Genomic DNA, 27,972 nt, shown 5'->3' with positions numbered 1-27,972 from the left:
TGGGCAATATTACCCATCCGCCCATCCCCAGCCCCCTTCAAACCTGCAAAGCCCCACCCAAAGGCAACCCCTTGCCCCCATTTTATCTCTTCTTTGTGTTCATACTTACCGCCAGCTCATCATAAATTCCACCCCTGCAGACGTCGGCTCACATCCTTCCTCCACCCCCCGATTTCCTGTAAGCCTATCGTTCAGTCTCTAGCTCTCTGAGGCAGCTTGTTTATTTCATATCATTGAGGTCATGTAGTATTTGTCCTTCAATGCCTGGGTTGCTTCACTCAACGTAAGGTTCTCAAGATTCATCCATGTTATCACGTGTGTTTGTAGTGTATTTGTTCTTACAGCCGAGTATTATTCCATTGTGTGTATATACCACATTTTATTGATCCACGCATCTGTTGATGGGCATTTGGGTTGATTCCAACTTTTGGCAATAGTGAACAATGCTGCTATGAACATTGATGTACATATATCAGTTTGTGTCCTTGTTTTCAGTTCTGCTGGGTATATACCCAGCAGTGGTATTGCTGGATCATATGGCAAATCTATGGTTAGCTTTTTGAGAAACTGCCAAACTGTCCTCCAGAATGGTTGGGTCCTTCTGCATTCCCACCAGCAGTGGATGAGTGTTCCCCTTTCTTCACATCCTCTCCAGCATTTGTATTCTTCTGTTTTTTTTATAGCTGCCAATCTTATGGGAATAAGATGGTAATTCATTGTAGTTTTGATTTGCATTTCCCTGATAGCTAGAGATTTGGAGCATTTTTTCATGTGCTTTTTAGCCATTTGTATTTCTTCTTTGGAGAAGTGTCTGTAAAACTGGCTTTCTAAACTATTAAGCAGCAAATAATTTATTAAAAAGCTCTGAATGTAGAGCAATCAAACTGTTGTGGCAGCAGAGAGAATTCATTGATCGTGGTATTGAAGAACAAGATGCAAGACTCTTCTGAGAAGGAATTTTATTATGACTGGCCAGGCCCAGTGAAATTTTTTAAACACCAAGCCCTGAGCAGGATTTCCAGGTGCCTTTTATGCAGAGGATTTAGGAGTGGGGGTCAAGTGGCACTTTTGGTGTGAAAAGAACTTTCTTTGTTAGATCAGGTTTCAGTTTCTTAGGGTCTAGGGGCTTTTTTTGGACACCAGGTAAGCTTGAATAAACTTACCACCCACATTCTTTCTGAATGTAAGCTCGAACACACATACAGTCTACATCCTTCCTGAATATACAGAGCCTATAGAGTCTATATCATTTGGCTTTTAGAAGCCTAGGCAAGTTTGAATACAGAACTAGATAAGTTGAATACATGCACATACATGCATGTACAGGCCATATTATTTCCCCTTTAATGTCTGCTTAATTTTGTTATGCTTCAGCATCACTACTGTTAGAATCTCTCTGAACTGACTGGTATGTATATAGAGCCATGAGATGGGTCACTGTTTGTGTTTTTACTGTACTATTTATTAGGGTGTGTATCCTGTTTATGATGAAATGAAAAGGAGGAAACAAAGGAATATAGTGCATCATCCTATGAGGAGGGCAATTATTCCCACCAGAAGTTTGAAATTTTCTGCTATTGACTGCCAAATTCTAAAGGGATTATTTAAATTCCAACCATTCCAGGTTTGCACTGGAACTAGGCAGTTTTTACCATTTTGTTTGTAATTTCATCAAAAACTTTTCCAGTGCTGTCTAGTTCAAGGCAACAATTAGAGAGATTCAACTTTCCCCAAACTCCCCCTCAGCTGCCAGGAGATAATCCAGGGTGAGATGGCTTTGATAGCGTTTCTGAATTTGGTTTCTTGTTGGGCTAGTAAGGATAGAGCACAGGCAATTTCATTAGTTATTATTTCTACCATGGTCTGTAAGCAAATGATTCAGTTTAGCATACAGATAGGGGTTCAATAACCATACATGCCCTCTTCTGCCAAATTTGCTGGTCCATAGTACTGGACTATACATTCAGGGTGGCATTCATTATCTGCCCAGTTAATGACAGCCCTTCTTTCTGTTATGTTTTGATTTATTGGTTGGCTCAGCTTTTCTCCTTTTGCTAAGGGAATAAGGAAGAAAGAGTGTTTACTGAACTGAACATACAAGTGTCACACCAAATTTGGGGAAGTTCTCAGAATATGACTTTCCCACAAATCCAGTACAGACCATTTGGGGCAGTAAAGGGGTCTCTTGCAGTGGTATTCTACACTGTGATTAACTCAGGGAAAGTACAATTTATGAGAATGAGGTTAGATTCATTCTAAGTTTCCCACTGCTCTGCTGTGTTGGTGGTGTGGTCTTGGAACTTCCCCATGTACATGTTAAGTTTCTGACAGATATGGAGGTGTTTAGGCATAGGCTTGAAGAGCAATATCTCCCAATGACAGAAGTTTGCAAGGGCCAGATCCCATCCCAGGGGACTACTGGGAGGCCAGTCTCATTATGAGGTTGGCTGTAATTGTATTCTTTAGTCTCCCAGGGCCATCAGTCTCCCATATTAGTACCTCTGTATACATAGCATGAAGTTACATTTAAGGCTGCCCTACCACTTCAGCTAGATTTAAAAAAGAGGCTTTTCCTAACTGCAGAAAGGAAAAGGGTTTTCCTACCTCTTCATAGAAGTGGAACACAGAATGGGCTTTATTTGTGAGTAAGTGTTCCCAATACCCGATCCAGTTGTAGACTACTGGGTCTATTCCTTTACCATCAATGGGGAGGCCCATTTGGACTCCCTGGGTCTGCCAGGATTCAGGGTTTAGGATGGCGAGGTTTAAGGGATTACATTGACAGAGTGGACAGTTGGTTGAGGCCATTCCTTTAGTATGGACAGCTGTTTGTCCAGTTGTGGTTGTGTCTCAGGTGGCCCAGTTAAAACAGAAACAGTAGGGGCACTAGTATGCACCTTGGTTTTTGCACCAGTAACCGTCATGGGCTACATTTTTTAAAATTTCTGGAGCACACAAATACTTATCATTATAAGTATATTCCTGCTCCCAGCCAAGCCCTCCGCAGTCAACATTCCTTGGCATCCCAAAGTTTATGACCTGACATGCATCAAATAGGACAGACACTAGTTGCTTCCATTGTTTTTATTAGTCACTATTGTTCTTATTAGTCACTATTGTTTCCCATTGATGGGAGACTGCTGGGAGCTTGGCATCAAAGCAGGTTTTTTGGCCATATATGTTACAGACACTATAAAGGATACCCTGAAACTGGCAAGTGGTTGTATGACCCTTGCAGGTGTAATGGCTATGATATATTAATGTAGTATTGACATGGGCTCCCATTTGCACCTGTTGGATCCATGGCCCACACTCTGTGTCATCCACCCGGAACCAAGGGAGGGTCAGGGCTAGAATTAGGGAAAATACTGAAGGGACATTGTAACTGGGATTAAGCTGGATTCCTACTCTTTGACTGCTCATAGACCAATCAGCTTCTGGGGTGTGATTGGAGCAGAGCTCAGTGTTCTATCTTCAACCTTCAGCTGTGCATGGACCAGTCAGCTTCCAGGGTATGGAGCAGAGCTTGGCATTTTGTTCTTTCATAAGATGAGTTTGGTTGAGTTGTGGGTATCTGGAATACAGGTCCAAGACTCTGGGTCAACTCATTTGATCTGGCTATGGTGTATCCATGGTGTGATTCCAGCTACTTTAACAGCAGTGGGGGCGGATAAAATGACAAGATAGGATCCTCACTATTGAGAGTTAGTGTGGCTGATTTCCAGTCTCTGAAACAGATGATTGCAATTCCCAGTCAGTAGGGGTGTATGAAGTTCCTTAGGCTAATAGGAACCCTTTCTGGGACCCAGTGATGCAGGTTTTGTAGGTTTTTTCCTAAGGCGATCATTTGCTGAGCTATTGATAAGTTTATTCTTTCTCTGAGGTACCCTTCTATATTTCAGATTAAGGAGTGCCTCCAAAAGAGGATTTCATAAGGGGTAAGGCCTAGCTTTCACCTTTGGCTGGTTCAAACTTGGAGGAGGGCACTTGGGAGCACTTGCACCCATGTTAGTCCAGTTTCTTGGCAAATTTTGGCAATATGTCTTTATTGTACAGTTCATTCACTCTACTTTCCCTGAGTTTTGAGGACTGTAAACAGTGTGCAGGTTCCATTGGATGTGCAGTGCTTTGGCGATCTATTGAGTAATCTCGGAAATGAAGGCAGGTTTGTTATCAGAGCCAATTGAGAGAAGTAGCCCATATTGAGGGATGACTTCTCTGAGCAGAACTTTGGCCACTTCATTGGCTTTTTTGGTTTGAGGGAGGAAAGCTTCCACACAGCGGAAAAGGTGCAGATAAGTCTAGGAGGTATTTGTAGCCTCCAGATTATGGCATTTCAGTGAAATCAACTAGTAGATCTTTGAGAGATATTTGCCAATTTGCTGGACTCCTGGGGCTCCCATGAGTCCACAGTGAGAGTTATTTTTTTTGTACATGTCATGCACCACTGGCATATAGCATGGGTGATAGTGGCTAGACTTGGAATGTAGAAGAATCTTTCTAACACTTCTTTAAGATGTTTTGTTCCCAAGGGTGTGTTTTCTTGGTAATCCTGTACTATGGTTGTGGCTAATATTATGGGTACAACTATTCTGTGATTGGGTAATGTCCACTACCCATCTGCTCCTTGTGTCCAACTCTCAGAGAGTATCCATTATCTCTTGGCATGAATATATTGCAACTCCTAGAGATTCAGAGACTGGGGGATGAAAGCAGGCTGCATATACTGGAATTTCTTATAATTAAGAGGTTGGGAAATGAGGGCAGCCATCATGTCCTCAGATAGGGATCCATCCCGTGTGACTCTTTTTGCTTCAGCATCTGCCCTCCAACTTCCTTGAGTGATGGGGCTGTGGCCTGCCTGATGTTCCTTGGAGTGCATCAGGGCCACTTTGGTGGGCTCCCAAACTGCTTTTAGTAGCTCCACAATCTGTGTGCCATATTTAATGCCCTTATCTCCTGGATTAATGAAACTCCTTTGTTTGTATAAGGCTCCATGTGCTGCAGGGTAAGGAAGGCATATTTGGAGTCTGTGTAGCTGTTAACCTTGGCTCCAGCTGCAAGATATAGGGCTTGGGTGAGGGCAATGAGTTTGCCTCTTTTGTACTGAGGTTTTATCTGGGAGATGTTGGGTTTCTACTGTGGTTTCTGAGGTTATTACAGCATATCCTGCTCACTGGTCACTTCCTGAATGAAGTTACTCTCATCTGTGAAGAGCTCCATGTCAGGATTTGGAGCTGGTCTTGGAGGTCCAGCCTGCTGGAATACACCTCTTGCAATGTCTTGAGGTAGTCATGGGTTGGAGTTCCTGGTTCGTCAGGTAGGAGAGTAGCAGGATTAATAGTTTTTATGAGTTCCAATTGGATGGATGAATTTTCATATAATAGGATTTGATATTTAACCAAGTGGCTGTTAGTAAGCCAATGTGCTCCTTTGGCCTCTAAGATTGTGATTACTGCATGCAGAACCCTCACTATCATCAGTTGCCCAAGAGTTAACTTCATGGCTTCTAATGTTAGCATTGCTGCAGCAGCTACAGTTTGTAGGCATGAGGGCAATTCTTGGATTGCAGTGTCCAATTGTTTGGATAGGTAGGAGGTCTTTGCCAGGAACCCAGGTACTGAGTGATTACTCCTACTGCGATGCCCTGGTGATTATGGATGTAGAGGTAGAACAGTTTACTGAAGATCTGGAAGACTAAGGATTGTTGCTTCCATTAGGGTCCACTTGAGTTCAGTGAAAATGTTTTTCTGTGGGCTTTCCCAAAGCAGGAGTACACGACCTACCCCCTTTGTGCCATCATACAAAGGGCACGTGAGGACTCCAAAATTGGGGATCCAAATGCAGTAGAATCCTGCCACTTTGAGGAATTCTCCCAACTTTCAGCAAGTGTTGAATTCAGAGAGGTTACAGATTGCTTCTTTTCTTTCTGGTCCTAATTTGCAGAGCCCCCGTGCTATCTTATAACCTAGATACTTGACTTGAGGTAGACACATTTGGGCTTTCTTTTTAGACACCCAATAACCCTTTCATTGCAGATGTTCTATGAAGGCATGGGTTCCATTAGCAGTCTCAGTAGGTGGTACTTCTGAAGATGAGGTCATCTGCATATTGGAGGAGAAAACAACTATTGCTTTTTGGTTTAAAGGATTTAAGATTGCTGACCAGGGCTTGTTCAGAAATAGTGAGCACATTTTTGAATCCCTGAGGGAGCTGTGTCCAGGTGAGTTGCTGCTTTTCACTGGAACTCAGATTGTCCCATGTAAAGGTGAATATCACTTGACTTCAGGATGCTTTTCAAATGCAGAAGGAGGCATCTTTGATATCTGTGCATGTAAAGTAGACTGCTGATGAGGGTATCAAGCTGAGAGTGTAGGGATTGGGGTCCTCCAGATGTAGGGTCACTGCTGTTGAGTTGATTGCTTGCAAGTCCTGGACCAGGAGGCAATCCCCATTGGCCTTTTTAACTGGGAAGAGTCAGGTATTCCATGGGAACTGTACAGCTTCAGTATGCCTTCACTCAGAAATCCCTCAATATGTAACTGGGTCTTTTTTTGTGCTTCAAATGGAAGAGGATATTGCTTTATGCTTACTAGGCTGGCAGTTAACTTTATTTCAACAAAAACTGAGGGAATGACATGTGCCATCCCCTTTGGGTTTGCTTTTGCCCAAATTTTGTATCCAAAATTGTAGCCTTCAAAGGGGAACTGTGTGGCCATAGATTGGCTGGCTTTGGTGAGGCAGAACAGTCTCCATTCTTCCTGCTGAAGGAGGGCTAACTCCCCCATTGGAGGCTTTGGTGGTCCGATTGTTAACATGGATTGGCCAGCAGCTTTAAAGGTAATCTGAGCTTGTAGTTTAAACAGCAGATCCAGACCCAGAAAGGGGACTGTGCATTCCAGGAGATATAGGACGTCATGAGTGACTTCTTTACCTCTAATGTTACAGATTCTGGCTTGGAGGAAGGGCTGCTGGGTGCTTTTATCAGTTGCCTCTAGGATAGTGGCTTGTCTTTTTGATAATGGCCCAACTGGTCTGGTCATCACAGAGTGTTGAGCACCAGTGTCGACCATTATATCTATGGTGTGGCCCCCAATTTGGACTCCAAACATAGGCTCTGCCAACCCAAGATAATATGAGCCCAGTCTTTCCTAATAATCTTCATCAGAACCCTCTATTTCCACAAGTCTGATGAGCTGATTTGCAGGTGTTCCTTCCAAATTTCTGAGAACCCAGGATTTAATTCGTGGTGCCCTGTTGCTCTCCTGGCTAATGTTTTGGCTACCTTCTTGGAGGTGATGGGTTTGAGTGGTCTGTTGGGGCACTCTTGCTTCCAGTGCCCTTCCCCTTTGCAGTACACACACTAATTTCATCCTGGGGGTGTGTGGCCCCTCCTTGGGGCAGGGGCATCCCAGTTCACATTCCTTGACATGGGGCCACTTCTTTTGACTATTGCTGCTGCAAGAAGTTCTGCTTTCTTTTTCATTTTCTGGTTTTCTTCCCTCTTGGTTTCTACATCACAGTTGATGTAAACCTTGGTGGCTACCTCCATAAGCTGGGAAATGTTCATACCAATGAATCTGTCTCTGTAGCTTTCTTTGGATGTCAGCCTGTGATTGGGTGAGAAAGGCTGATTTCACCATTGTTTGGCTTTCAAGGGCTTCCAGGTTGAAGGGTGTGTATACACAAAATGCCTTCCACAGTCACTCATAGAACAGAGCAGGACTTTCATCAAGAGTCTGCAGGACCTGAGAAGTTTTAACCATGTTTACTGCCTTTTGACCTCCAGCCTTGAATCCTTCAACTAAGGCTCTGTGGGAGATTTCTATTTGATTGAACCCAGTTGATTCATTGGGATCCCATTGGGGGTCCTCATCTGGGAACTGTGTGTGGGCATATTGGTCATTGTCCAGGGTTCCCACAGTTGGGTGCTCTTTGAGCCAGGTTAAGGCTCCTTGTGTGACTTGCATTCTCTCCTCAAAATTGGGTGAGGTCATGAGGAGTTGTTTGCAGTCAGCCAAGATGGGTTTGTGGCTTTGTTTGATGGACTGGAAGAGGTCTGTCATGGCCTGAGGTTTCTCTGTATATGATGGGGTGTGACTTTTCCAATTAAAGAGGTCAGTGTTAGTGAAGGGATGGAACATAAACCTTCAGTTTCCTCTTTGGACCTGATCATTGGCATTATAATAAATTGGAGCTTGGGCTTCATAGAGAGGTAGCTGTAGAGCCATCCTTGTCCCTGCTCCACCTGTCTCCAGGTCTCCCCATGGACTGAGTTTTTGTCTTTCAGGGGCTCCTTCCTGACTGATTGTTGGCATTTGTGATTTGGAGTATGACACTATGCTGCCAGGGGCTGAAATTGGTGGGACAGCAGCTATCGGGTTGAAGAGGCTGTATTGCTTGGGGAAAGGAGCTGTGGGAGTGATGCAGCTGTGCTGCTTGGGGAAGGTACCTATCCCCACTCCTCAGCACTGGCACAGTCAGAGCAACTGCATAAGGTGGCAGGAGGTCCTTCAAAATGGGTGGGTTGGGACAAATTTTGAGCTCACTTTCTCTGGACCCTTCGCAAGGCACTTGTTTGACCCAGCAACCTGGACAGCACCTCTGGGTTTTTGTATCAAACAACTCCTGGCTTCTTTAGTCATACATTTCCTTAACCAGTGCAGACTTTGACTCATAGTGTCCTGTCAGGCATCAATGTATAGGAACTTGTCAAGGTGCCCTGGTTTTCTGGTTACCATGTTGTAGACTTTATAGATGATCCAGAGGACAAAGGTGCACTCCTGGGGCCAGCTCATGCTGAAAGTAGGCCATTCTAATTCACAAAGTCTTCTAAGCTTCCCGGGCTGGAATTTTTTGCCTTATACCTCTCTATGGAATGCCTAGGGAAAGTTTTTCAGCACACAATCTAACAGGGTCCTACTTTATGCGTTGCCCATTTTTCCACCCTGCATCAATATTGCACAACACTCACTCAGCCTTTCACTTCATCCATCTCTGGCCACTCCCTTTGTGGGGACTTACAAATGCCTTTTAGCCTTAGTGGGTTGTTATAAACCTCTGACTTGGAAAAGGGTCATTTTGCAGGGAGGCCCCCCAGACCACCTTTGACCAGATGAAGTCACCATGGAATGGCAGATCAGGACTCCACACTTACCCCACAGAAGTGTGTCTCTGTGTCTCCCTTGGTCTCCACAATCACACGCACACAAGCACCCTCCTTCCTTTTCTTTCTCAGACCTAGAGAAGATGGCTTCCTCCCTTCTCCTTGTGAGTACTATGGCCTTCTTGGGAGGTGATCAGGCTCCCCGTAATCTATGCCCCCAGGTGTCTTACCCATCTGGTATGTGGAGATCCTCTGCTTCATTCTCAAGGTCTCCTTTAAATCCTTCATTGTCTCAAGTTTCTCCCAGGAGAGCTCTGACAGGATCTACCTCTTTGTGGACTAAAGTTGTCCAGGGGCGCCCTGGGCCACAATTTGCCTGGGCCCTCCTGGCTTCCTCAGAGGTGTCCAAGAGGGGCAACCAAGTGTCGCCATCTCTGGCCTTCACAGCAATCCCAGACAAGTCCCCAAACTGTTGTGGCAGCAGAGAGAATTCAGTGATTGTGGTATTGAATCCAGGACTTGAGACTCTTATGAAAAGGATTTCTATTATGACTGGCTGGGCTTGGTGGACTTCTGTCCAAAGACTGAGGCCTGAGCAGAATTTCCAGGTTCTTTTTATGTAGAGGATTTAGGAGCAGGGATTGAGCTGTACTTTTGGTGTAATAAGAAATTTCTTTGTTAGATCAGGTTTCAGTTTCTTTCTGACCATATGTCTTTCAGTGACTTTCTGACTATATGCTCAAATACACATGCAGTCTACATCCTTCCTAAATACACAGATCCTATAGTCTATGTCACTTGGCTTTTAGAAGCCTAGGCAAGTTTAAATACAGAATTAGATAAGTTGAATATACACACATACACATGCAGGCCATATTAAAACTAATAATGAAAATTCATTATTAAGTGAGTTCACGTTAGAAGGCTTGAGAAGATTTGAATTAAATACCTATAAAACTCTCCAATTCTTTCTAAGAATTACCTTGAAGTCATTCTGCCATACCAGTAGAAGTGCAAATGTTGAGAAGCATCTTCTATCAAAAAAGGTTCATTTTCATGTTATTGGTGTATTGGGTATACCCTACTATTCAAGGGAAGTATAAAATCTAGGAATGTCACAAAAATTTAAAATTAAGATTCCTTTACTCTTATTTTAGAAAGGAAACAAGGTTTTTTCACTCAATCACTATGCTATTCATTCACCAAATATGTTTTGAGGGCCAACTATTTTTATGTAGTATACATGGCACTGGGGATAAAATGGAATCATTTCACATATGATTTTTACTTTTATGCAGCAAAAACAGGTCAAACCACTGAGAGAATGTAATCAATGTCACACAATAAAGATCAAAGTTCTTGAAGGATACAATTAGAGTAATCTGTCTCTCAGATCTGAATTTTTCCTACTACACCATGCAAATTTTTTTCCCAGTAAACTCACTCTCTTATAACAAATAACATATTCCATTGATCCCATTATTTCTCAGTATGTTTTTTAATATGAAATTCTATGATAAATATTTTTTAAAATACTTTCTTTATTTTCTGCTGATTCATTTGCTCACCAAAACTTGTCCAAAAATACAGTAATACATTACTTGCAAAATAATCTAAGTTATTCAGAGTCAACTATAATATTTAATAAAATTATATTTTGAGATTCAAGTATGTGTTATGTCAACCATAACAAAAAATAAATAAAACCTGGTGTGGCTAGACTAATGTCAGACAATGTTGAATTTAAAGTAGGAAACATTGTTAAAGATAAAATAGGACTCTTTCAATTGTAAATCCAGCAGGAAAATATAACATTTTCAAAATATATATGAACACAATAACAGAGCCTCCAGATATATAAAGCAAATATTGGAAGAAACAAAAGGAGGCTGACAGGATTTAGCATATAATTCTCAATAACTGATAGCATATGTAAATAAAACTAAGGATTTCAAAATTAGCAAAATGGATCTCCCTATATAGGTATTTATTTATTATATGTATACATGTAACGTTATATAAGTAAATAAAAATTTCCTCCACAAAATGCACACACAACACATATTTATTTTCAAAGACACATGCAATATTTACTAAAATTAACCAAATGCTGAGTCATTAACCAAGAGTCAAAAATTTCTAAGAATTTATATAATTCCTTTAACAGAAATATTAAATTAAAAATCAATATTAGTTCTAAATAGTACAGAGTTCAAAGAAGAAATTCAAGGTCTAGTGACTATAAGGTTCTTGCGCCTGATAAAAAATCTACTTTTGGTACTGTTGGCTACATGTGTGTACATGTTTTCTTTTTATAATCCTGTGAGTTATATGCTTACTCTGTATGCAATTTTCTTAGAGAAGAAGAACCTAGCAATTTACAATCCAAAGCAAGAAGAACTCTAAAATAGAGGAGACTGAATTGCTGAGAGAGTACCTCACAGTGTTCAGTGAGAGTTTTTGCTATGTGTATAATGTCTTTTAATCGCTACAAAATAATGTAATGGATAACAGTTAATAAGCATTGACTTTGCCAGCTGTTTTGTTGAGTGCTGTATGTATATTAGCTCATCAAATGCTGACAACTTTATAAGGAAAACAATGCCCAGATATTTCCTCAAAAACAGAGTTTACTCTCACAGCTGAAGATTCTTTTCACTAAAAACAACTCACTCGGCTAAGGTAAGGCACCAACAAGATGAGAGTGGAACAAGTATGATAATAATCAGTCTATCCATCTTAATTCCTTATTGAGTAATAAATTACTTTAGTCTATACCCAAGTGAGTGGAGCAAAGAAATTGTTTCAACACATATTCAATTAGCACGTTATATTTAAAGTTAACATTTACTTTATTAAAATATTCCATTTGCAACTTGAGCCAAGATTGCCTGCCATGGGGATTGCATTTGCCTTGCACAGAGGCTGTTTTCCAAGCTTCTTAGAGCCAGATTAGGGGATGGTCTTGCAAAAATAGTATAGGATTACCTTCTGCAAGTGTTTCATTTAAATAATGTTTCTTATTTTAAAAAAATGTATTTTAAAAATGAGGCAGTTGATGTTTCAATATTGAACATGCCTACTTTTCTTATGTTCTTCTGGTGAAAAATGAAAGGTCAAGCATAAAAACACAAAAAGTCAATATACTGCTATCTACTCATTTTACCAGAAAATAAAAAACAACATGAGATTTATTTTTTGTTATATATATAATTTGTTAGACTATTTATAATTTATATTATATTATATTATATATAAATATATATAATATTATATTATATATATATTTTGTTATATATTTATAATTTGTTAGACTATTATAAATATGAATCCATCAAGTTGAAATGTATTGTTTCATATTTCCATATATAGGGAGAATAAGTTTTATTTTTCTTTTCTGGCTAGAGTTTCACAGACAAATATTATACTTAAGGAAAAGGATTTCATTTACTGAACTTGATCAGAATTGCACTTTTGTTCTGGCATACCAGCACACTTTATAAACACAAAATCTAGTCATGTTATCTGTGCGATGGCATTGATAAAGTTATTTAGCAATTGACAAAATTATTACTATATATGGCCTAGGAGTATGGAAATAAATGTTTATTTTTTTATTATGGTGCCTGGCATTTTTAAGTAATAACTATATGTTCCTTGTTAGTTATTTGTCTATTAATGTGAGTCTTTACATTGTTGCAATTATTTTCTTTGGGGGGTAATCTATATTTTCCAACGACAGCCTATATTTATTTTTGAATGGACAGAAAGCATCAGTGAGTTAAACTACAGGGTTTATCTGTAGATTGTACCTTCACAATCCATGCTTAACTTAACAGTAAGAAAGCTTCTGCTGTAACAATACCTACCTTAAATTGTAAACAGGAAATATTATTAGATTCTCTTACAATTTTGGAAATACAGCTAAACTTGGCAAAAAAAATTTTTTTTGATCCTAAAAGATAGTCACAATAACTAAAAGACAAACATTTAGTAACAGTTTTAATTTACATTTCATTTTGCAGGCCTTCCACATAGAGTGCAAGATTTCTCTGTCCCAGAAGCTAGGGTATTTCTTTCTCCCTCCTCATTTAACCTTCAGAGCAATGTTTCACTATTTGCTTAATATCATTACAAACACAAAGCGAATTTTTAAAATGTAGTATTTTAATATATTGAAGTTTATCACTCTTACATAAACATATATAAACAATAAGTGTATAGTAATAGTTGTGAGATTACAGAAAAAAAATATGTAACATCTTACAGGACACTTATACCTCACCCTACCACCAATACTGTGCATTGTTGTTAAACATTTTTAACTAATGATTAAAGAGCATCATCAAAATATTACTAATAACCAAAGTATTTTCCCCAAACCTATCCTATTGTTATCTTTATAGCATTTATATATGAACGTACATAAACAATAAGTATATAGTAAAAGTTGTGAACTTACAAAGCAAATATGCATAACATCACACAGGGCTCCCATACATCAATCCTCCACCAACACCTTGCATTGCCATGAGATATTTATTACAAATTATGGAAGAATATTGTCATAATCTTACTATTAATTATATCCTTATTTTACATTTGGCATATTTTCCCCCATCCCACCCTATTATTTTTATTTAAATATGTTTTTAAGACAGAAGTTGTAAACTTACAAAACAATCATGCACATGGGCAGAATTCCCAAACAACACCCCTCTATAAACACATCACACTGTGGTAGAATATTTGTTACAGATTATACAATAATGGCATCTGATTGTTATCAAGTCTGTAGTTTACTTTTGGCACACACGTTCCATTCTGTCCCACTATCAACACAGTATATCTTTGGCATAGATGCAAGAATAATTACATTATTACTGCTAACCACAGTCCATAGGTCAATCTAGTTTTATTTTTCCCATGTTTCTTCACATTCCCACCACCTTGTAGTAGTGTACATTTGCTCTAGCTCACAAGTGACACTCTTGCATCTGTACCATCAACCACAATTCTCATCCACCTCTGGGTTTACTGTGCTATTCAGTTCCTAGCTTATTCTCTAGCAGTCTTTCAAATGGCATTTACATCACTGCACTACCATTTTCAGCCACATCCTCATTTATCAACTAGCTGTTACTCACTATGTGTTATCATCCACTCTACACATATGCACACTTTTAGAGTAAAGCTAATTAAAACTTCTATATACATTAAACATCAGTAGTCCATCTCAGTCCTCGTCTTATCTCTTTTAAGAATCCACCATTTACCACCAGGGCTTGATGGTATTTAACTACATTTTCTTCTAGAAGCTTTATGGTTCTTGCTTTTTATATTTAGGTTTTTGATAGATTTTGAGTTAATTTTTGGATAAGTTGTGAGATAAGGATTCTCTTTCCAACTTTTGGCTATTGATATCCATTCTCCTCAGCATAATTTGTTGAATGGACTGTTCTTCCAGGGCTGGGTGGATTTGACAGGCTAGTCAAAAATCACTTGACTATACATGTGAGAGTCTGTTTCTGAACCATCAATTTGGTTCCATCTGTCTATTTATCTGTCTTTACACCAGTACAATGCTAGTTTTACCACTGTAGCTAGGTAATATGATTTAAAATTTGGAGAAGGGAATCCTCCAACTTTGCTATTCCTTTTTGAGATGATCCTGGCTATTCAGTACCCCTTATCCTTCAAGATAAATTTGATAATCATGTTTTCAATTTATTTAAAAAATGCTGGTGGAATTTCTGTCAGGACTGCATGGAATCTGTATATCAATGTGAGTAGAATTGACATCTTAATGATATTTAGTCTTCCAATGCATGAGCATGGAATGTTCCTCTAATTATTTAGAACTTTTAAAATTTCATTTAACATTTAATTGTAGTTTTCTCAATAAAAGTCTTTTACATTGTTGATCAAGTTTATTCCTGTATATTTGGGTTTTATCTGTCATATTTTGTTTTCATCACTCTTTTGACACTTTTAGTTAATTTTATTGATATAGTCTTCATTTCTAGACTCTCTTCCAAGACCTGCTGTCCTGTCTTTTTTTTCAGGGTCTAGCAAATCCTTAAATATTTCCCCAAAATCTGGTCCTTTGGTTAGAAATTCTCTCAGTTTCTGTTTATCTGTGAATTTTGTAAACTTGCCCTCATTATTGAAAGAGCATCTTGCCAGATATGAGATTCTTGGCTGGAATTTTTTCTCTTATAGTGTCTTAAATATGTCATACAACTGTTTTCTTACTTCCATGGTTTCTGGTGAGAAATCAGCACTTAATCATATAGGTATTCCTTTTATGTTATGCATTGCTTTTCTCTTGCAAAGCATAATGAAAGAATTCTCTCTTTGTCTTTGGCATTTGACATTCTGATTAGTATGTGTCTTGGAGTTGGTCTCAAATTTTTTGAATGGGAGTATGTTATGCTTCTTGGGCATTGGTATCTATTTCCTACAATAGGGTTGGTAAATTATCTAGCATTATTTCTTCAAATATTCCTTCTGCCCCTTTTCCCTTCTCTTCTCTTTCTGGAACACCCATGAAACATATATTTGTGTGTCTCTTGCTGTCATTTTGTTCCCTTAGACCGTGTTCAATTTTTTCCATTCTTTTCTTCATCTTTGCTTTTGTCTGTTCACTTTCAGAGGCCATTTATTTGAGCTTATCAATCCTTTCTTTCTGCCTCCTCAAACAAGCTATTATATGTTTCCAATGTATTTTTAATTTATTGTACCTTTCTTTCCCATAAGGTCTGCTATTTTTCTATGTATGCTTTCAAATTCTTCTTTGTGCTCATCTAATATCTTCTTAATATCCTTAATCTCTTTAAACTTCTCATTGAATTTATTAAGGAGACTTGCTTGAATATTTTTGATTAGTCATCTTAAGTCCTTTATATCATCTGGAGGATTATCATAGACCTTTAATTAGGCCAATCCCCCTTTTTTTTTTTGGTATGGGATTGTAATTTTCTGTTGGTGTCTTAGCATCTGGCTTAGTAGAGTTTTTATTCTGGCTGCAATTTTTCTCTTTTATTTTGGACTTCCTACCCTTTTATGCTTGCAGGGTGTGCAGTAGGAGCCAAGGATGTAGTTGATGCTATAAGCTGTGGAGGCTCAAGCTGCCCTAACTTCTGAGGGATCAATGAAGCTTCTCCAAACTTTCTCCTTTCCAAAGGATAGGGACAGAGTCACAGCTCTGTGAAATAATCCAAGTTGTAGTTGCCCAGCAAGACTGATGAAGCTTCATGCCCTTTTCTCCCTTGCCTGGGGCAGGAATGGAGCTGCAATCTATGCAGTGTGGGCAGCAATCTATGCAGTGTGGGTCCAAGATGAATGCTGTTACACAGGGAGACTTCCAATTATTTAGTCTGTGCCAGCCAAACGTACCTGAAGTTATCTGGATAGGCTGGTGGAGGGCCTGCTACCTTCCTCTCTGCCAGTGGAGGGACTGAAGCCTAGGGCTGCGGGCTGATCTGGGTGAAAGTAACCTGTCCCTACTGTCACTGATTTTTGGTCAACCTGGTTTCTCCTCATACTGGGGGTGGAGTGAAAACATCAGCTACTAGCCTTCTTCCAATTGGGACAGGTTCAAACTTTAGCTGTTCTTAGGGTTATACATTAGCCAGCTGAATTTACTAATCAGTAGGTGAAATTGGTGGCCAAATGTCTCTTCCTCCCCTGTTTTTGGGAAATGGACCTTCCAATTCCAGTCACAGCATAGCTCCTGAGGTGACTCGTGCTACCAAAGTAGGATGATCAATGAACTCTGTGATGTGGCCTATAATTTCCTAGAGTGGCTGGCATAGGTCCCTACAGCCGCCTCCCTGCTGGATGTTGGGATGGGGCTTATGCTAGAGCTGCAATCTGACCTGAATTGAAAGAAGCAGTCCATACCAGCACTGTGATTTTCAGTTCACCCTGTATCTCCTCATGTCAGACATGGAGTTAAGATGGCAGCTACTGGCTTCTTTCTGACTTGATCAGGCTCAAACATTAGCTGTTCTTAGCTAAAACTGGTGCTCAGTTGTCTCTTCCTCCCCAGTTTTTGGAAAGTGGAGCTTCCAATTACATCAATGGAATAGCTCCTGAGGCTTATTCCTCCAGTGGAGGATGGGCACTGGCCTCCATGGCATGGAGAACTCTACTTATGAATCTTCTCTGTAGATGGTCAGTTTACTCCTTCTATTTCTTTAAGGATATTGCAGGATGTTCTTCTGATCTCCTGGAGCCCCTAAACAGGTCTTCAGAAAGCTCAGTGTGTTGACTAACTGCCCTGTAGCAGGAACTGACTTCAGGAGCTCCATACTCTGCCACCATCTTGCTAGTTGTCCTCCAAAGGGAATTTTTTAAAAAACACAAAAGCACCTCAAATGTCCAGCTGCTCACTTCAGTACAGCAACTCTTAGGTTTAAGACAGGGTCCAGGAATATTTCAGCCTTATAAAATAGGAAAAAAGAGATTATGGATACAAAAATAAAAGAGGTAGATAAAGCTGTCATACCCATGAGTTGCCTGTTCCAACTTCATAACATTTAAGTTATACTCAGAAAAAAATCATCATAGTTACTTTGCATTCATCACCAAGGAAAATTTTAAATGGTGGTATGCGAATCTGTAGCAAAAGGTGCATCCTTCCATGAGAGTTTCTTCTCAAGAATGAAAGTTCAGTTCTTCAACAGACTAGACACTAGTGAACAAAATTATATCACCTGAGATCCCTGCTCACCTGCCTTCTTCTCCTTTCTGATGTTCAGGAAAACAAAGGCTTTGGGAAAGCACTGAATACATTGGCACTCTTGGGGCTCCAATTGAACTGTATTTAAATAAGCAACAACACACCCATTAATTCCCTAAGGACTAAAACAAGTCCATTTGAGGATATGAGCTTATTTATGGTTCTAAGTTGAAATAATATTATAATTTTGCAACTTTAGTTTAAAAGAACAGTACATTCAGAAAAGAAAAATAAACCTATATGAGGTTGGATGTTTTAACAGTTTGAAGTTATTTTATGAATCCCAAAAAGAAAAACATTATGTTCTTAACCTAATCTATTTCTCTGGGTGTGATATTTTGCATTAAATTCAGTTTAGTGGCCTTTGATTAGATTAATTGATAAGATCACTTTAGGGCTATTGATTGGACTACAAGAGTGAGACATGACTCAGCTTGAGTCCCTCTTCCCTTGCTGTATCTGTTATAATCAGAGACACACAGAAGAAAAGAAAGACTCCATGTTTGATCAGGACAACTGAGTTGCAAAGAACGAGAAGCTCCTGAGAGACTTAAAAGGTGATGTCCAGGAGGAGATGAGCCATATGCCTGATATCTTGAAAATGAACTCTGAAAGAAAGCAAAGCAGCTGAAACTGATAGAAGATGACTGGAAAGAGACAAACCCTATGCCTGGTTGCCAGCTGAGTTCCAAAAGATGGTAGATTCTGGAGGGGAAGTTGAAGATCTCAGAAGAGATTAGTAGCCAACTTGCTTTGCTATGTGACCACAAGACAGGATCAGTAATAGAAGACTGAGGTATTTGAGATTACTTATGAAAATCAAGAAAAAGAGATTATGTTTGTAAACTGGTTGGTTCCTATGGGTGTGATCCCCTTTGATTGTATTAGATTCACCTGAGATGTCTTTGGTTACATTACCTGTTAAAATTAAGGTTTTGATTTGACCACATCAGTAGGGCATGACTCAGTGTTGAGTTCTCACCTCCCTGGTGGGATGATATAAAAGGACACCCCCTCAAGAAGACACAGGAAGAGAAAGAGCTCCATAGACACAGAAGAGAAGAAATCGATCATTTTGGTCTTACCATGTGACAGAACAGAGGAGACTCAAACAGCTAAAGCCCTGGAGATAGATGAAATGTTTGGAAGATAGCTTGCAGCTTAAGAGAACAGAACAGCTGAGAAACCCTGAGAGATGAGCCCTATGTCAGCCTACAGCTGAGATAAGAAGAAGCTGGGCCCATGAAACCTTAAGAGGAAGAAGGAAGAAAAGACCAGGTAGATACCGCCTGCTATTTTGCTTCAACATGTGTCAACTGGCTTTGATGAGAGAACAGTCTTGAGTTGGACTCATTAGGGCCTTGTAACTCTAAGCTTTTACCCCAAATAAATATCCTTTATAAAAGCCAACATATTTCTGGTACTTTGCATCACAACGCCTTTTGCTAATACAGTGAATTTGGTGAGAAAGTACCTCTACTAGTACCTTGATTTGGACATTTCACAGCTTGGAACTGTAAGCTTTAACCATAAGTAACTCCACTTTATAAAAGTCAACCCATTTCTGGTACTTTGCATAAGCAGCCCTTTGGCAAACTGAAACTGGGGCGTAGGAAGCAGATTTCTAAATAGGCAATAGACCTTGCCCATTTGCCTGCAAAAACAGTTACCACTTTAAGGATACAGTACCCCACCCCACTCTGTTAGGTTAATGAATTGTCTATTCCACTGCTGGTTCAATAATTTCCATGTTCCACCTTGAAAGAGGTAATAGTCTTTGGAAATAGCTAATCTAGGTTGTATAAAGTTTCTACATACTGTTTTTCCCATATAACAAAGATAACTTTGTCCAACTTGCTTCTTTCCAAAATGAGAGGGGAGAGAGAATTTAGATGTAACTGCCTCCCTCTATCACTGAGATCAGGTCTTCAGGATCAGGTTGCCAATTAGCTGGGTGGTGTACAGGTTCCACATGCTGAAGACATGAGGGTATCCTTCAGAAACATTTTGAAGACCCTCTTTCTGTCCATATCCAACAGAGTCATGGTGTTTCTGATGGCCAGTATCCTCCCATGGCAAACTAAGTTATTGTTTGCCCTGTGTGTCATGTAGTGGAACTTCAAATTGCCTTTGGTCATAAAAACTTGCCCATGTATGTTTCACAAAAAAGACTTCTCTCCAGTGTGAGTCTGTTCATGAATCTGCAGAGACTTGCAGACAAGTTCTTTCTGCAGCACGAAGAGCCAGGTTGCTTGGTCTGCTGATGTTGCTGAGTGGCTAATAACTGTGATGCCTGGGGACAGGGTCAAACAAATGCACCAGGAAATTCCACTTTGATAAATGATGGCTGCACTCAGGTAAATATTGTTGTGAGACTGTGCCAAACTGTCTTGGAGCAGCTGTTCTAGGTGCTCTTTGCTTTGCCTCCAGCATTATAAAACTTGGACTTGATATTTTCTGTTTGGCCATTGGCTGGAGAGAGTACCTGAAAGGCCATGGTTTCCAGGGCTTTTGGATTTCCACCCTGATACTCCTGGTCTCCTTTCCCTGAGTCACTGGTCAAGCTATCAATTTCCACTGAGCCATTTCTCCAGTCACTCTGCTGCTGCAGGACAAGAGAGCATGCCTCACTTTCCCAGGGGGGCATCCAGGAACATCATTACAGCAAACCCCAGAGATGATGATGCTGAGTGGATGTTGAGAAGAAATGTAAGGACGTTCAAGGAATTACTGGGAGCAATGGGGAGCTCTGATGTCATCTATATCAATGCTTGCAATAATGTTGTCGTGGTAAGTGCCACTTCCACTGCCTTTCGCACTGACCATAATTTGCTTCTATCTTTCTGATAGGGGTGTGTTAGGAATCTGATTATCCATGTAAACTGGAATATGTTGTTGCAACATGAGGGTGTGAGTGAACTTCTTCTGGCAGATAGGTCATTAATGCTGCATCTTTATTACTATGTTGGTTTGGCGAACTGTGAGGTAAATCGTAAGATTGCCTGGGGTGGAGAAGGCTTGGCTACAGATCTTGCACTGGAAGGGTCTCTTCACCATGTGGATGCAGAAATGCATTTTGAGGGAGCTTTGGCAGCTTATGATACAGTGGCACATGAGACATTCTTTGAGGTCCATGGTGGCCATGTCAATGTTCTCCACCAGCGCTGTAAGTTCAGTCTTTCACCTTGGCTCCAGGGTCCTGCTTGCTTCGAAACAACCAATCTTTGGGGAATCTCCAATTTCTTGGAAGATCCCATGTTTTAGATCATTGGGCAATGGAACATCCATGAGTTCCTTCAAGTAGTCCCAGAAGAGAGATTTTGAGGTAACCCTACAGGGTAGTCCCTGTTACCTGGATAGGTGTGCTGTCTAAGGAGAGGTGTGATTCATCCAAGGGTACAGGTAGAAAGAGTGCAAAGGGGATGCCATTGCCTGCTGCCATTTTATTGTGGAACTCAGCAAACTGTCAGTTTGTCTTCATGTGGGGATGTTGATGAAAATGCACCTTGAGGTTGTCCTTGGTGGTGAAACAGTGACCACAGACAAAGCACAAGAAGGGTCTCTTTCCCCTGTGGAAGCAGAGGTAAATCTGCAAGGAGCTGTAAGTCTTCTTGCTACGGTACACTGATACTTATAGAGAATGGCCTCATCTTTGGGTTTGACATTCACTGCAGAGATGTTCTGGGGCTATTCTTTCACTTTCTTATATGGGTCTTAAGCAACAGAGGAGAAAGGCCTCTGTAAGAGCACAGAGCCTGGAATCTGAAGTAGCAGAGCCATGAGAGGCATGGTGTTCAGGAGCACCCCTGTACCATTTGACTTCAGGGCAAAGGGTATCAACCTGGGGGACACAAAGCTAGTGGTAGAGGGGCTGCTTGTGTGAGGTAGCTTGGCTTGTTTCAAAAAGTCCAGAGACAGACCTTGACTTTCAGCTTTCTTGCTGAGCAAAGCTAGCCAGTGAACACCTGCTGGGCCATGTGACTGTTAATGTCTTCAGGATGTCAGCAGGGCATGGGAGGCCCCCATCTTCACCTGTAGGTGGATCTGCTCCATGAGTGGGATCTGCTATAGCTTGTGCTGCTGCAAGACACAGGATCTGTTTGACAACCCACTGTAGGCTACTGGCACCAGACAAAGAGGCTGGAAGTGCATTTGCATCTATTGATTCACCACCACCTTGGTGCTCCATAGCACTTGTAAAGTCACATTAATGTTGGCAACTTTGCCTTTGGGTACATAGCTTATGTCCTGGTGTGTGCAGCAAGGTGGTCTCTGTCTTTAGGAACACCACAGACTCAGCACCAGGATTCTCATTCTGGTGCCCTGAGCTGCCTCCTTTCTCTGTTATTGGCCTTATTGCTAGGACGATGTGACTCATGACTCAGTCTTGCTCTAGAGAAATCTTTTGAAGGCAGTGGGCCCTTGCTGTCATTCTTGATGATGGCAGGTGGATTTTTAGTGCAATTTTTCTCATGTTCTTATTTGATGTTCTCATGAACTCAGAGATGTTAAAGAACTACACATAGCATTTCTCAAAGACATGGGCCTCCTCCCTAACAAGCCACTTGGCAGTCGCTTAGTCCCCCATTAGTCTTGTCATCACTCCCCTGGTGGTTCACTGGAGCAAAATGCATCCATTCCACTGGGGCTACATCAGCAAACTCTAGGGTCAGCTGCTGCTACTGTAGCTGCTTGACCTGGTTTTCCTCTAAGTGCTCAGGTTTCACCTGCTTCTGCCTGGACATGGTGTGAGCATCCGGGAATTAAAGGAACTGTGTTTTCCCCCTTTCTGCCAGAAATTCCTGGATTTGTGGAATTTACTCACCTTTGGCCAGAACGCAGGTGTCCCAGTAATTACTATTAACAATAATACATTGCAATTTATCCTGAGACCTGACAGATGAATCTGCAACTGTTTTCTTTTTGAATTTCTATCATGCTTGTAATACTGGTACAAGAAATAGAAAATAACAATTACTTTTATCTTCCTTGTTGGTATTTCTGTTTGTTAATTATAAATGATGTGGGCAAGCCTATTATTGTTTAAAATCTGAGTATATTCACCAGTCTGTACAATGTATTCTTCAGCAAGATAATATAGTGCTTGTAAAACTACATCGGGGTCATATTTTTCTCTCAGTAGATATGCCTGAGGGCAATAACCATTGGCATCTTTGAATCATCTCCTTAGTACATACTTAAATTTAGGAAAACAACAACTTGAAAGGCATATGTGCAATGTCTTTGAAACTATTTAAGGCTTAAAGGGATCATGAAGATCCCTACAGATTTTAAATTACACAGAGATAAGTCACCATGTTAATTTTTTGTATTTGAATATATTTTTTCCACATTTTAGCAGGAAAGAGGTAACTATGTAAAGACTATTCTTTGAAATATACTAAAAATCTATATTATAGAGCTTTCAATTACTTTACATATATTTGAACTTTTTTTTTCCATTTCAATTTGTAAGTTAAAGCAGTAGTCTGTGAATTTAACAATAAAGTTTGTTATAGCTTTTTTTAATAAACATAATTTGGGAGAACAAGAATAAAAATAAGCACTCAAAGTTGAAAATTTTCCTCAGTTTAGCCATTAATGAAGCATATATCACTAGACATAAATTTTGTTATCACATCTTTGTTCCTATAATTAAAATAACCATAGCCATAGTGCATTCTAATTTTTTTGTGTGTTTTGCAATGAGGAGCTTCCTTAATTTACAGAAAATAAAAGTGGCATGTGTTTTAGTTTGAGAACATTTTGGATGTTATAGAAAATATATAAATGTTTCTAAAAAGTGGTACAGTATAGGGAAAATTATAAAAGTTACTTAAAATCATGGTAAATATTTACCCTGAACATACATGCTAAATATCACAAACTATAAAGATCTATATTTAGTGTGTAATACAATAGTACATAATACCACTAGGAACTGATTTTATTGAATAATAGCACAAATAATGAAATTTCTAGTGCTATCTAAAATTTATTTAGAAAATACACAAGAAATTACACAAAGCTTAAAACACAAAGTACAAAGCAATAAAACATCTCTTTTACTAACTGAATTAATAAACCAAATTAAAATCATTTTGTTCCATTTTAGCATTAAGTATATGTCTGAAAAGAAATACATATAATTTTCATACAATTCTTAGAAGCAATAACCTTTACTAAACTTTTAATAAGTCAATAAACAGAGCATATGTAATGTGGGTATGGAAGTAGGAGAAAGGGATTGGGAAAATACCAATACTGTAATGTGGCAAAGAAAGAAAATATAAAAGAAAAAGTATACAAGTATATATATTTGAGAATTTCAAGCTTTAGTTAATTGTTCTTTACAGTATCCTTTATTTTTCTCACAAAAAAATATTTCATTTACTTGCAGAAAATACTGCTTTATGGACCATGTGCTTGAAGGCTTGTTTTACTTGCTGGTTCCTAAGGGTGTAAATGAAAGGGTTGAGCATGGGAGCAACAGAGGTGTTGAGAATAGCTACTCCTTTTGTCAATGATGCTTTCTCTTTTGCAGAGGGATTAGCATACATGAATATACAGCTTCCATAAGAGATGGATATGACAATCATGTGAGAGGAACAAGTGGAGAAAGCCTTTTTTCTCTGACTGGCAGATGGGATTCTCAAGATTGTCCTGATAATGTACATATAGGACAATATCACTAATGCCAAAGTAAACAGCAAAGCAACCAAAGCAAAATAAAAACCAATCACTTCTAGGAACCAAGTGTCAGAGCATGATAGTTGTAAGAGAGGAAAATAGTCACATGCAAAGTGATCAATAACATTGGAATCACAGTAATCCAGCTGGAGGAGAAGCATAAGGGGTGGGAAAATTGTCAGAAACCCTCCCAGCCATGCACACAGCACAAGCAGGATGCAGACTTTCCTGTTCATGATGGTCATATAATGAAGGGGCTTGCAGATGGCAACATAGCGGTCGTAGGACATGGCTGTTAGAATGTAAAATTCAGTAACCCCCATGAAGATAAAGAAAAAGAGTTGGGCTGCACAGTTGTTATAGGAAATGGTCTTATCTCTGGTGATAATTGTCCCCAGAAATCTAGGAATACACACAGTTGTAAATGAGATTTCTAAGAGGGAGAAGTTCCGGAGGAAGAAATACATTGGTGTCTGCAGGTGGGAGTCCACCAAGGTTAGGATGATGATAGTCAAGTTCCCAGTGATGCTTAATACATAGGTGATAAATAAAAAGAGGAAAATCACAATCTGAAGGTCAGGATCATCAGAAAGGCCTAAGAGGACAAACTCTGTGATCACTGTGTGGTTGTTCATTTCACTCTCTCTCTCTCTTTTCTTTAAAGATATTTAGGTGAAATAAATAATAAAGGAAAGAAAGAAAAGATACATAATTAATCAAGATAGGCATCTTCTTCATCAATATAGTTCTGAAACATGTATTTCATCCATGCCAATTTTATTTCATTTTAAATATCTTGCTGGCCTTGTCTTTTAGTATATTTTGGTAGGGTCTTATATTTTAATTATTTTCATTTAAATCTAGCAGAAGTTAGGAAATCTTTATCCAATAAACCGTAACATTAAGAGATGGTAAATAAAGTCAATAATAATCTGTTCAATTTATGTAAAATATTATTTCATTTTTTGAAACAGTCATAGAAAATGCATATTTCTTTCTTTTCAGTCATGTATTTATTAGATCATACCACCTTCTCCAAACATAAATGATCTTAATTCCATCAAAAGATAGTGAAACTTAAAAGATTGAAAAAACAACTCATTATACTTTTCATGGTATAAGAACTCAAATAATGATTTCTTTAATAAAGAATATGCCTTTTATTTTCAGTACTAAGATTTATGAGTCTAGTTGCTAAAAAATATGAGACTATTATATATTATACACAATTACTATAAAATAGTATAAGTAACCTAATTGCTTAACAAATAGGGAACATACTGCTTTGTCTTATTAATCTATCATAATCTTTATGTTCAAAGTTTTCTACAGATTTCTAGAAATGCATATATACGTATAAGTTTTTACTTTAGAATTGAGACAAGAGACATGAGGTATTATCTATTTTTCTTTTTGTACTTAAGCACAGATTGGAAAAGTGACTACTTGCCTGAGATCTTGGCAACTCTTTCTCACCCAAATTTCCATGTGAATGTCCACCTCTCTCCATCATTAAACTTTTGGAAAAATGTTTTTTTTTTCCTTGTAATTCTGTCCCAAAATTTATCTTTAACATGAGGACACACATCCATGACTACATTCCAGAAATTTATAAAAAAACTTCTCCCATTCATCCTAGCCTACTCAATGAGTTTCCATCTATTTAAAAACTATGCTGGGTTTTTGTTCTCTCAATTCAGTTTACTAAAATCTTGACATCTACCTCTAAATTTTAGATAGTTATATCTCTGCTGTGAAGCATAGAATGTAAAGTCATTGTGTCCCTGCCAAAAGCTAGCAAAGATCACACTAACTGAATTTAAGTTTTTTCTCTAGTTTATGATGACTCAAGAGAACATTTCCAAAAAGAAAAATGGAATAGAAATGCTCAGATGTGGAAATATACCACACTCCTATTCAGTAATATGGATCTAGAAGTTTAAGAATTAAAGAACTACAATTTGAAGAGAGAACTAAGAGATGTATGATGACATTAGATATTACAAATACAGATTTTAAAACTAAGATCTGGTTTTCCTTTGGTTGTATATATATCTTAAAGTTTTCAAGCCATACTACTATTAACTTCAGCAGAGACTGCCCTGAACTCCTGGGAACAAGGCAAAGTCCAGGCCTCACCTCTGTTATATTTAGACCTTGAGGGAATTCTGGAAGTCATTCTTTGATTTCTTAGTAGCCTGCTCATTCTGCTCTACAGTGGACCTCCCTTGAGAAGAGTTATGCTCATCTTTGTATCTCACAGAGCCTAAAATGATGACTTCCACATAATATTTGCTTCCATTCATCAGAATCACATAGTATTTCATGAATAATAAAAATTATGAAATTACCTCCTTACAAAAGTAAAACTTGTCATCTAATTTATTTTTAATTTTCTTCATTAGAAATATAAAAGTTTTCTACCTATGCTTTTTATTGTTTTTGATGGTCCTTATGTTTTGTTAGGTGCTGAGTCAATAAGTAAAGTTATTTCATAATTCAAAGTTAAATCACAGTTACTATAATGTAAACATTGTGTTAACAATTTTAAGAAAATGCTATTATATAAGTAAATTTATTTGTAAATAAAAATACTTAATTGCAATGTCAACTTCCCCCATGTGCCCTTTACCTTGGCCTTTAAATTTATTCATCTCTTTTAAAATTCTCATGAGCAATGCCACCAAACATTAAGTATTCATTAACTTGAAATTCTGATTAGTGGGATTGTTGTTCTTTATTTATTTTCCATTTTCCAAATATTTTAGCAATAAACATGTATGTAATATGTGATCAGATAATAAACAACTGTGTCTGGTACATAATTATGTAAACTAACAAATACTAGTAAAATTGCTTAATATAAGTTAAGTATTATATATTGTTAATCACAAAAAAATGGTTGTTTCATATATAAATTTCTAGAACAACTTTAAAAACATTCAATTAAATCATAACTGGCATGCAAATGTACTTGAGGTTTACCAAATGGAAGAAAGGAATTAAAAGAGTGGACAAAATCAAAGAAAAAGATGGGCATTACTCAATTCTGTGACATTATACATACAATTCCTATTTATTTAACACCCACTAAAGAGATATTTTGACAGATGTGGGAGTATTTTAAGAGTATATCATTACTATACCCCAGTTTATTTCATTCTTATGGATCAGTATTGGAGCAATAGTAAAAATAATGTTTTGCTTTACCATGAAAGCCCAATTAGTGAGCAGCAAGAAGCGCCATTATTATTCATGGCACAGATGTGCAGTAGTGCCTCAATAAGGTAATGCTTCTCAAATGAAAACCAAGGATCATCTGGCTTATTGTTTTAGATATCTATGACTGAATAGCAAACACAAAACTTAATGACTTACAACAACAGTGACTTATTTCTTCCCATTTTTTTGGTTTTGGTTGAGAGCTCTT

The 27,972-nt window shown here is 38.7% G+C and overlaps 1 protein-coding gene and 1 pseudogene across 1 annotated transcript; both read right to left on the bottom strand.

Annotated features, from left to right (window-relative positions):
• Positions 1 to 19,798: 19,798 nt before the first annotated feature.
• On the bottom strand, positions 19,799 to 22,597 carry LOC101424662 (sal-like protein 4 pseudogene; annotated as a pseudogene).
• Positions 22,598 to 24,238: 1,641 nt separating this feature from the next.
• LOC101422017 (olfactory receptor 6C3) lies at positions 24,239 to 25,177 on the bottom strand. The gene has a single exon (XM_004448166.3). The coding sequence runs from the start codon at positions 25,175 to 25,177 to the stop codon at positions 24,239 to 24,241; it is 939 nt and encodes a 312-aa protein (XP_004448223.2).
• Between the last annotated feature and the right edge of the window lie 2,795 nt (positions 25,178 to 27,972).

This window comes from Dasypus novemcinctus, chromosome 12, assembly GCF_030445035.2.
Source record: "Dasypus novemcinctus isolate mDasNov1 chromosome 12, mDasNov1.1.hap2, whole genome shotgun sequence".
Lineage (NCBI taxonomy): Eukaryota > Metazoa > Chordata > Mammalia > Cingulata > Dasypodidae > Dasypus > Dasypus novemcinctus.
The sequence above is the reverse complement of the archived record's forward strand: the minus strand, read 5'-3'. Positions and strand labels throughout refer to the sequence as shown.

What these genes read in the sequence shown, in the direction of transcription:
- LOC101422017 (XM_004448166.3), bottom strand. Translation starts at nt 25,177, where the DNA reads ATGAACAACCACACAGTGATCACAGAGTTTGTCCTCTTAGGCCTTTCT.